Consider the following 11,113-nt stretch of genomic DNA (forward strand, 5'->3'; position numbering starts at 1 on the left):
CACCCTCAGGAAAACTGAAGGGAGGCAGGCAGGAGATAACTATAGACAACAAAATGTCTTCAAAAGGTGAAGTCAGTGAAGATTTTGTCTTCCTTCAGTTTTTCTTTTCTTTCTTTCTCTTTTCCCTTTTCCTTTTCTTTGGGGAAGGAAAAGTTAGAATAACCTGCCAGCATTCCTATGCTAGAAACATTAAAGGAAGTTCTTTGGCCAATGGCATCAGTCTGGACAGAAGAGCCAGTGTGGAGCAGAAGTGAGTGGCAAGGTTAGATGTGTAAGTACAAAGACGAGTCTTTTTAATCACTCAGGATGGATTCCTGTCAGCACCCACTTCAAACCCCCGTTAACATATAAACCGACTTCAATCTCTAAGACTTCTCTGGTTTTCCTTCTTAAAAGATGGAAAATACTGATTTTTAAAGTCAGTACTGGCACTGACAACAGCTGCTTCACATACTGCCGTCTACAAGTTACAAGGGTACTGTTTACTACTCACTTAGATTAAGTTACCCTCTTGTTTACTAATTATGTAATTTTTTAAAATTGTAAATTACAATATGTAGCACTGAAGAGTAAAAGGGAATCTTTAGAAAAAGCAGGTTTTTCATTTACAATAATCAGTTTCACTTGCTTTAAAATATTAAAATTATTTAAAATAATTTAAAGACTGTTTTACATTAAAGCTACAGCAGTCTCTCAGAAAAGTATCTGGAATAATTATTTAAAATCTGAATATGTTATGAAGGTAGAACACATCAACTACAAAGTGCTTTAATGCTATTATTTATATCCCCAAAGCTACTAAATTATATACATGATGCTTTTTAAAAGTAATAACACTAACACATGATTTTTAAAAATCAGACACTAACCTAAAAGCAATTTTAACAATGGCTAACATTTTTCAGTCTCATCATACAGGGTTATTTATATTTAAAATGAAAAAGAAACTTTTTATATCAATAGCATAATTGCTAATGAAACTTTTTAACATATCCCTCATATTCCATCTACTAAGAGTGGCAGACTGGGAGCTAAAACCACAAGCAGAGAACTCATGTGGAGTGCCCTGCAAGTCCGATGGCTCCCTGAGCACTGCAGTCCACCCACACAGCTATGCCACAGCAGGAGAGGGGCAACAGTCATTTAAGAACTGGAAGAATGTCCAAGGGCTTGACGCAGTAGTCATCCAACAGCTCCTGTCCTACAAGTGAGCACACCAAAGGGCTGAAGAAGGGCTGCTTCAAAATCAGAGACTTCAAAGATTAATGAGACACTTATGCACACAGGAAAATTTGTTTTCTGGAACCCTAATAACATTTTCTGGGGTTGAAGAGATGGCTCAGTGGTTGACTACTCTTCCAGAGGAGACAGGTTCAATTCCCAGCACCTATATGGCAGCTCAGAACTGCCTGTAACTCCAAGATCTGACACCCTCGTGCAGACAAACATTCAGGCAAAACACCAATGCACATAAAATAAAAATAAATTTTGAAATGTTTTCTGAATTTTCCTTAACTCTTTAAAATTTCTAAGTCAGTTTTCCCTTAATAGCAATCATTATTATTAACCGTTTTATCAGACAAGGTCTCTCTACATAGCACTGGCTATCTTGGAATTCACTCTGTAGCCTAAGCTGGCCTTGAACTCACAGAATAGCTTGATTCTGCTGGGATTAAAGGCATGGTAGTGCATGCCTAGATCAAAACTGACAATAGCTAGCTAGTGTTGTATGTAAAGAAAGCTAGGTTTGGATGACACAAGCTTGTCTAAAGTGAGACAGCTTGTGGCTGGAGAGATGGCTCAGTGGTTAAGAGCACATGTTGCTCTTGCTGAGGACCCAGGTTTGCTTCCCAGCACCCACATGATGGCTCACAACCATCTGTACTCCAGTTCCTAGGGATCCAATGCTCTCTACTGACCTCCCCTAGACACTGGGCACACATGTGGTACACATACACACATGGAGGCAAAACTCTTACATAAGAAAACAAACAGATATAAGAGAAAAAGAAAAATCAATAGACTGAGACAGCTGAACGGGACAGCAGCAACCAAAGTTTTCTTGACACAAATATTTTGTTTCTTTTGACTCTACATACAGACAATAACCTAGAAGAACCGCATAAGCTTGGGGTCAGGGATATTCCAGGAACTTAAATTTTATGTATTTACATACACTTTAAATATTTAATTCTATATACTTTGGATTAAATAAAACTACTTAAATTTTCTACTGCATTAATATGGATTCTTTATGGCTAATGTTTATATAAACAAAATATTTCAATATAAATTACAATATTATCCTTTAATCTTAAAAGGTAGTCACTTGGAGAGCCAATCATCCTTTGGAAGTGAGATGTTCATACAGAGAGTGTGCTGCTGTCATCTTATACATACCATGTAAACGTCCATCACGTTACAGCATCATTAAAACCTCATCCCAGAACTTCTTAGTTGTTAAGCACACATTCTCATTTGCTGAGCACACAGTGGCAGAATTTCCTGAGCGTTGGTTTAAACTCCTTGAAGACCCATACTTTATACACAGGACTGGGACCTTGCTAGTACTACCAGCCCTAGCGGTTCCCATGGGCAGCAGGCTTACAACTACGTCAGCCTGAAGTTGTGCACAGCAAAGGGATAAAAGAATCTGGGGATAGAAACCTCATTTTCTATTACTGCTTAAAAACAAAACAAACAACCTTTGCTCAGCACACACACACATCCAAGGTCACTCCTGTTAGCACAGTATCCCTGGAACATTCTACAAGCAGCCGTTCTTTTCTTACTTTCTACCATCATACAAGTTCACTCCCCACTCTTCAGTTATTTCAAAGTCCTCCCAGCCTCAAAGTTAACAAGCCATAAAGAAGCACTTCTGAAAGTGTCTAGTCTCCAGGATCATTTTATCTGTTTATCAGTATGTACCAATGGCCAGCCTAGGGATCACAGTTAAGAGTCCAGGATCAGCCCCTGAAGGGGCTTCAAACAACTACTCTGTGGAACTCTACATATCAAGAAACTTTCCCTCTTGTCAGCTTCTGTCTCTCTTAGACTGCATACCCTTACCCTCAGTGCTGACACCATTGCTCCATCTGAAGGCTTCTTTCCCTTTCCCCACACCTGTTCAAGCTGGCTCCTAGCAGGCCCAAGTATCCCAGGCAATCCTGCTTTTGTTTTCTCGTTCCATACTAGACAGAAGCTGGTCCATGTGACAATGGAATACAACCTGTCTATACAATAACACTTCTAGATTGGCTTCAATGAACTCTCTGCAGCTTCTGTTTCAGTCTAAGTCCTCCCATCTTTTGTGGGGAAAATAACAGTTCCATGGAAGCCCTCCTGCCACCTGCTGTATCAATGTGCTGTGGAAACTGTCTCTCTGGTCCTAGGACATTCTGCAGAGATCACGGGCTCAGCTGACAGGTGGATTAGAGCATCCAAACCCAGCATTATTCCTGAACAGCTGACTTATGAGATGTTCCTTATTCTGAGCCACGAAATTTGAGAGTAACTGTAACTCAGCATTAGCAAGTAGTTCAAATTTGTAAGCTAATACTCACTGTAGAGAGGCCTGCAAGGGTAGTGACCACATGCTATTTACCTCTGTGTTTACCACATCGATAGCTCCTCAAGTCCTGATCTGCATGCTCTGTAAGCAAGGGCAAAATGTCTCCATGACTACGTCCTTACTTTAAAGATGGAGTTAAGGGAGCCTACTGCATGGAATACTGTGAGAATCAACTAAAACCACATGAAATGTTCTTAGAGCCATGTCCTGCTCACTGAAAATGCTTAGGGAAATGTTATATCCTACAAATAAAGTTTCTAGCACAGATATGTGCCCATCTTTAAAATTAAAATGCCAAACATAAATTGTTTTATATAAGGATAATATAAGCCATGGTGAATCATGAAAAAATGAGAAAAATCAATGTACTCTCAAGTGTACAGCACAGCACCTCAAAGGAAGGGATGATCGTGCCTGCACAGTCCCCCCCCCCCCCCCCCACCCCAGAAGGTGCACTCCACCGTCAAGTCCTGTAGGAAGTCCACATGTGCTCCTAGGTTACATTCTACAGTTTATATTGTAGCATAGGCATTTAGACTCAGGTAAAATTTGGCTTTTCCTACTTCCATGAAGTTTCAAGGAAAGTTTCCTTAAGTTGAGTTTACTTAGCTCAAGGTCACCAAATGAAATTGATTTAATGAGATTTCTTCCATGTGTCGGTGCCACCACTGTATAGTCTATAATTAAATGTTACTGCTTAAATACTAGGTCATTAAAATATGTAATTAGCCTATCACACCTTATATAATCATACACAGTAAGATAATAAATTGTTTAGCCACTAATTACAGAAAAACATATGTGAACTCTTCTCTTCATTTCTGCCACACAGAGGTGTTGAGAAGCCATGTTTAGGATTTTTCCTGTGGTAGCTATGTAGGGTCAGTGCTCAACTCTCAGGGCTTGCCTCTTATATTTGATCACTTTTATTCTGGCTTCCTTCTGTGAACCCAATTTCCCTTCCTTTTCTGTTTCCAAAACAGTTGCTAGACACACAACACCTCTGACCTGTCTCCATGATTATCTCACTGTCTTGGTCACCAAAGAAAGCAGAAATAAAAGAAATTATATTGTGTAGTTAATTATTAAAGAGTCAAAAAGTATAGCCTACATAATCTTAAATGAATCCTCAATACTCCAGAACACGGGCTTATGCACACTTCCAAAATAATGGAGTGGAAATGAAGTGAATGCCAATGACAGTAAGCTTGAGTTTTCAAACCTTACAGCGTTCCATCAGACACACAGTGGGCCTTCTACAATGATGCATGATACAAAATGCAGCCCCATCTGCAATTACTGATCTGTGCTATACCATAAGAATAAGAAATGCCAATCATGTGTTTCAATAATAGTCAAATGTGGGATCTGGCACAAATTTCAAAAAGCAGAGTATACATGATTAATGCTGCAGCTGTTGGCTGAGTCACACCAGTGGACTTCTGAGACCACTCTCTACATATGGCCACCTTAGTGAGGTAAGGTAGCCTAGTGATGAACACAGCCACACCAAGGGAGGCACAGCTACCTGAAAACAATGACGATGAAGGTGCCGACTGCACCACCACGCAGTGGTCAGTGAACTATTCCTCCCTCTTTGGCTGACTGCAAAAACAGTTGAACAACTATAAAGCTCTAAATAAAAACTATAATAATATGTGGATGAATACTCTAAAAGTAAACATAGACAGGGAAATAGAGACCCCAAATTACAAGTGATTCAACTTACAAATGTTCAGCTTTGCAATGTTGTAAGCCTATGCCCACACAACCACTCTGTTCTGCTGTGTGCATGACAAACAAGATGCTGTGCTAGATGACTTTTGGTCAATCAGGGGCTACCAGATAGGTCAGGCTATGTGTTGGTTTTGGTAAGATAGATGTATAAATACATTTTCTATTCATAATTTGAAAAAAATTCAATGGGTTTATCAGACTATAGCCATTATAATTTGAGGAAGAACTGTACATACATATACATGCATACGCAAAATGAATGGTATATATCTTTCACTATATATTGGACCCCAGACTCTCAACACTTATTACCAATAAAGAAAAGGAGGGGGGCACTTGTCCCCACATTTTCTGCTGTCAAAGAGAAAGTGGACAAACTTAAGATAATACCCACTTTTCTTCCAGGGCCCAGTATCCCTTTCCAAAGACTAACCCCATTATGTTTGGCCAGCAGTTTAAGGATCTGCCTTTTCTGAAGGAAAAATTCTTCTCTAAATCCTTAGTAACCAAATTTGGATCAGAATACAAATTAGGAGCCAAATTAGTTAAGAAAAACAAAATAAAGTGAAAAGATACAGTTAATTATTAGTAATTAAAAAAAATATCAGCTTACAAAGCTGAAAAGCTAGACATAGTACGGACTCCTGCTTCAGACTGAGGGGTAGGAATTTAAATACAGCCATAGAAAAAGGTACTTGTGAATGAAGAAAAGAAACCATTCATTTCTCTAGTAGGCTAAAAAAAGGCTATAACCTATTCAGGGCTAAACAAAGGAAGGATCCTAAAAGTTACATCCCAGAGAAAGGGGTAGACACACAGCAACTGTGGCCAGTGGCCATCTAGTGACAAACAGGATCTGCGAATGGCTTGTTCTCAGACTCCTCATAAGTATCTCTAAAACAGAGAAACATTAAACAGCTGGCCAAGCCTGAGGGAATTCCTAAGACAGGAAATATAATAAATATGGATTGGTAACTTTTACAAAATGATAGCCAGTCAAAAGGTTAGAGAGCATTGTTTTTTTCAATAATATCTTACATTTTCTAGCATCTTTTATTTACCAGAGAAATTAGCCAACCATCATTCAAGATCTCAGTTTTTGTGGCTTTGGCTAACTGCATCACAAACCCTTTAAAAAATATTAAGTGGAAAATTCTAGGAACAAACAACTCATACCTTTTAACTTGCTGGCCATCTGAATGACATCTTATGCTGTTCTGATCTATCTCACTCAAAGCAAGAATCATTTCTGTCGAGGGTGTATGGATTCATCTCCCTTATCAGACTGACTGCTAGCTATCAGATAGGCTGTCTTAGTAGTGCAATGCTTGTGTTCAAATAGCCCATTTACTTACTTAATAGCACCAGAGTGCAACAGTTGTGACACAGGGAATTTTAATACAATGCGCAGTTAAAACGTTTTGGCTTTATTGTGTTATTGTTAAGCATTTACTGCATCTAATAGGAACTAAACCCTATCATAGGTGTGTATGTTCAGAACCAGATCCTGTCTGTAGTTTCAGGCAGCACAGGAGTGGGGGTGGGGAGATCAATGGATGGATGGATTGGAATGTCTGGTGCCTAGCTACTGCAGATACCTTTACATAGCCTCTGGCTGGGACAAATATGAGCCAGGCTAACTTTAAGTATCATAAGACTTACTACCTCTCAGACCTGTCTGCCTTAAGTAGCTATGTGGGGCAGAAAGGACAGGTGTGGAACTGAGGGTGGGGACAGGGACAGGCTCTGGCACTGCCTCCGATATTCAACAGCTCTCCCCACAGGCTGCTAAGAGCGACAGAGTGGGATTTCAGAGACTCTAACTAAGCAGTGCCTGCTCTGGGTTTCTGCTTCCAGTTCTCCTGTTTACGTTGATTCCTATCAGAGGAGTGCCGCCAGAAGACTGTTCTCCAAAGGCAGACCCTCACTTCTTAGGTTAAACCCTAAGAAAACAGTAACATCACACTTGCTCATCAGTACAGAAGCGGGAGTTTGATTTCAGTACAGAAGCGGGAGTGTGATTTGGTATTTAACCCAATTTCCTAATACCTAGTGTTCTGTCATTCCTTCAGCTACAACCCAAGATAGCCTGCCTGGTTTTATACTACACCTCTTTTTATTATCTGTTTCACTTGCCAGTTTGCTATGATGCCAAACAGTCTCAGAAAATGTAAGTATGCCCTCACAGGTTAGCCACCAAACAGAAGCTTGCTCTCTGCTTCAATGTCTGTAAACTGAAGACAAACAATCTCTCAAAAACCGTTGAAAATATCAAATAAAGAAAATGGAAACCCATACCCAGCACAGAATATAAATGCATTCAGCATGAATTTGCCTGTTTTCCAAGTCTGGGAGATAGATGATGGTCTACAAAGGTTGCCTAAATACTCCATTGTACATTTCCTCCAATGAACTACAACACGGCATCATGCTTAAATCCTGCATTAGGTATTATTTCACAGCCTCACTTTAGTAAACATGGATTCAGCAGTTATTATGTGCCAGATTATGCTAGGACTTGAGAATTCAGAATCAGCAAGCCTTACTCTCAAAACATATTCAAGCTAGAAGAGACAAAAATTATAATGTGATTACAAACAGAAGTAGGTGCAAAGAGCAGAAGTAGCAGGATGAAGCCATCAGAGCCAAGAGGATGAAGCTGACAAAGAGCTATGGAGTGTGAAAGGAAGGCACTCTGAGGCGGCCTGGCTCTGAAGCCCCACCTGCTCACCATCCAACTCCGGGCAGTTTAATTTGCCTGAACTGCTTTGTGCGTATAATCTGCAGAGTTAGAGAGAGTAATACAGAGGAGGCACTCAATAAATGGTGAGCTTGCTGTCTCGTCTTGGGAGATGAGTTTGCTTGCTTGTTTTGAACAGGCTAAGCAGTATGTGGCACAGCAGACAGGATCTCTTGACTATCAAGCTACGTATGGGACAGCTGCAGTGAGGCAAGTTGGGCATTAATATAGGCAAGAAATTTCCTTACTAAGTTTTTATCATCACACTTTAATAAGCAATTCATACCATAGAAACATGAAACTGAATAAATGCACACAAGGTCATAAGTAAAATAAAGGAGTCTATCTTGAAATCATCTCTATGAGAATTTAACTTTTTAAAACTATAAAGATGCAACCAAGAAGCAGTCTCTGCTGGTTCCAGGGGCTCCTTTACTTGTGTGGCTTTCATAAATAAGAAATTAAGTACTCTGAAAGTTGTCTGGGTGGTACATAACTCTGTTATATTTCTCTCCTTGAACCTGTGAACCCTGTATCATGCCAGATTTTACCTATAAATATATGTATACTATATGCTATTAATTTGCTGTCACACAGATTTTGAATAGTAATGTTCAATTGGCATTAAAGGCTTTTTAAAGATTTGAGTTTTTGTTTGTGGTGGTTGTTGTTTCACAAAAGCAGCCACTCTGGACTCAAATTGCTGACTCTTATTGCTTTCTAGTCAATATTACTCTTTAGACGCTATTTTTAAAACTCAGAACTTAAGAGTATAAGCACTTCCACAATGAGAAAACCAGAAGTTCCTTCACAAAGCAAACCGACTGATTAGATGAAAATATGTGTACTAATGCTCACTCTGACAACCTGATGCTACAATGGAGCTAAACCCACTTCCCAATCACCTTGATTAATGAAGGGAAATATACAGAATCCTCAAATTTCACAAATACGACAACTTGAGGCCAGAAGGAGATAGCCAGACAAAAGGAAATAGGAGAGAAGACAACTGTTTCGGACTGCTCTAGACCTTGGTCCAGCCCCTGACCCGCTATAATCTACTTAGTCATCTCTCTACAAATAAAGGAACCAATGGTCGGTCCACCGTGATCACGGTAAGCAGGCAATATAAGTACTGCAATTGGTTTGAGATCTGTCAACAACAGAAAGGGCTAAACCAGGAAAGAAAGAATAAAAAAGACTAAAACTGCAAGAAGCGGTGTGAGTGTGTGTGCGCGCGCACGGGGAAGGGGGGGTAGTTAATGACAGAAACATGAACTGTGATCCAGTCAGGGCACTGGCGAGACCCGCGCGTGCTCCAGCGGCCGGCACCGGGCCGGGTTTGCGAACGCCCCGAACATCTGTGAAGTGGGTCCCCCACCGCTCCCCCTGCCCCGCGCATTACCCGTGAGGTTCCTCAGCACCGTGCCATGGGCCCAGAGGCTCAGGACCTGCTGCACCGACAGGTTGATCATCGAGTGGTCGGCGCCCTCCGCCCTCATCGTCCCCGCGGGGCGGCAGCGGGGCGCTCCGGGGGGCGCCGCTCGGCGGGTGTCGCAGGCAGCGTCCTCCCCGCCGGGGAGACATCGAGGAGCGCTGGCGGGCGAGGCCTGGGCCGCGGGAGGGACCGCCGCTCCCGCTCAGGGCCCGCGTCGCGCCGCGGGGACCCGCCACGCCACGAGGCCCAGGTCACGCCGTGAGGCCCGCGCGGACCGGCAGCGGGCAGGGGCAGGCCGCGAAACGAGGCTCATCGCGGGGACGCGCGACGAGGCAGCGGCGCCCGGCCGCGGCACCTGCCGCCCGCCTGCCGCTCGGCCTTCGGGTCGCCGACACTCGAGGAGCCGCCCCCTCCGCCCGCGACCGCCCCGGGGTGCGCGCATGCGCGCGTCCGCTTCTCTGCCCCGCCTCCCCCGGGTGAGCGGCTGCGCACGCGCACTGCCCCCCGCTCCGCGTGCGCGCTGCCCTCAGCACCCCAGAGCAGAGACGGCCGTCGGCTCCCAGCGTCCGCCCTCAGTGGGGCGGAGGGAGCGCCGCCTACGTCACTGGCGCCACCGCCGGGCCTCGCTGCTCATTGGCTGCTCCGAGAGAACAGCCTCCACGCCCCTCGCCCCCTCCCGACTGGGCGCCCCCGGAGAACCGGAGCCGGTGAGCAGGGCGAGCAGGCAGGGATGAGAGCGCTGTGTCCGTATAGATCCGGGAAGCTGCCAGTTTTTTTGGAGAGTGCATTTCGCTGCTCCAGATCCTTCCCTCTCCGTGAGGGTGTCTGAACTTTTTGCAAAGGTGTAAATGCTGATGTTTTTATTTGCGGGGCTTTCTCAAGAGTGCGTCCAGTGACCTGGATACGTCTCTTCCTTTGCTAAATCCACTAAAATAGATCCTCTTTGTCATTTCAGCCAGCCTTCTGGCCAGCCGGCAATAAAACTTGAACTCCCATAGCTGCCGGATCTGAAATCACTTACTGATGCAAGGCCGGCCCAGCAGGTGTCTGAATCCTCCTGACCAAGGCTGGCTCTAGCGCTTCTTCCTGATAGGATTCTTTTCATCTAAAATTGGGAGTCTCCCCAGCACTTAAACCAAGTCAGCCTCGTCTCCCTGTCCTTCAAATCCAAGGTCAGCATCAGAAGCATCTTAATTCAAGTTATGCTGGTTACATTCTTCCTTGAAGTTTGAGACCCTTTATAATTTGAAAACATAAAAAAATGTGTTTGCAAAAAACGTTAGTGCTAGTCGCCCCACCCCCTTCACCCAACTCCATCTTCCAAATGCTTTGCTGATAAAGTTTACAGACGGAAGTGAAGAAAGAATAGCTAAACCAATCAGGTGTATTTGCCCAGACACTGAAGGGTCACATTGCCTAAATATTGTTGCTTTTTGGTGAGCACCTTAAAAATGACAATGTATATTCAGGTTTAGATTTATGCATATTTTTCTTGTGCTCCCACAACATAGAAAAAAGTCTGGGGGTCATTAATAGGAATTTTACTGAAACCCACTGTACTGTGGAGTTTAATGGATGAATGAAATGTCAACTCAAGAGTATAGGACTATCAGACATAAATGAG

The 11,113-nt window shown here is 43.0% G+C and overlaps 1 protein-coding gene across 2 annotated transcripts in view; it reads right to left on the reverse strand.

The window, feature by feature from the left end:
* The window catches only part of Tmem170b (transmembrane protein 170B), a 32,921-nt gene extending 23,368 nt beyond the window's left edge, over window positions 1-9,553 (reverse strand). For both annotated transcript variants that reach the window (XM_028763239.1, XM_028763238.1), the window contains exon 1: window positions 9,457-9,553. In XM_028763239.1, coding sequence (XP_028619072.1) covers window positions 9,457-9,553 — 97 coding nt within the window. The remainder of the gene's footprint in view (window positions 1-9,456) is intronic.
* Window positions 9,554-11,113: the final 1,560 nt, after the last annotated feature.

Source organism: Grammomys surdaster, unplaced genomic scaffold (genome assembly GCF_004785775.1).
Source record: "Grammomys surdaster isolate TR1022 unplaced genomic scaffold, NIH_TR_1.0 137, whole genome shotgun sequence".
Taxonomy (NCBI): domain Eukaryota; kingdom Metazoa; phylum Chordata; class Mammalia; order Rodentia; family Muridae; genus Grammomys; species Grammomys surdaster.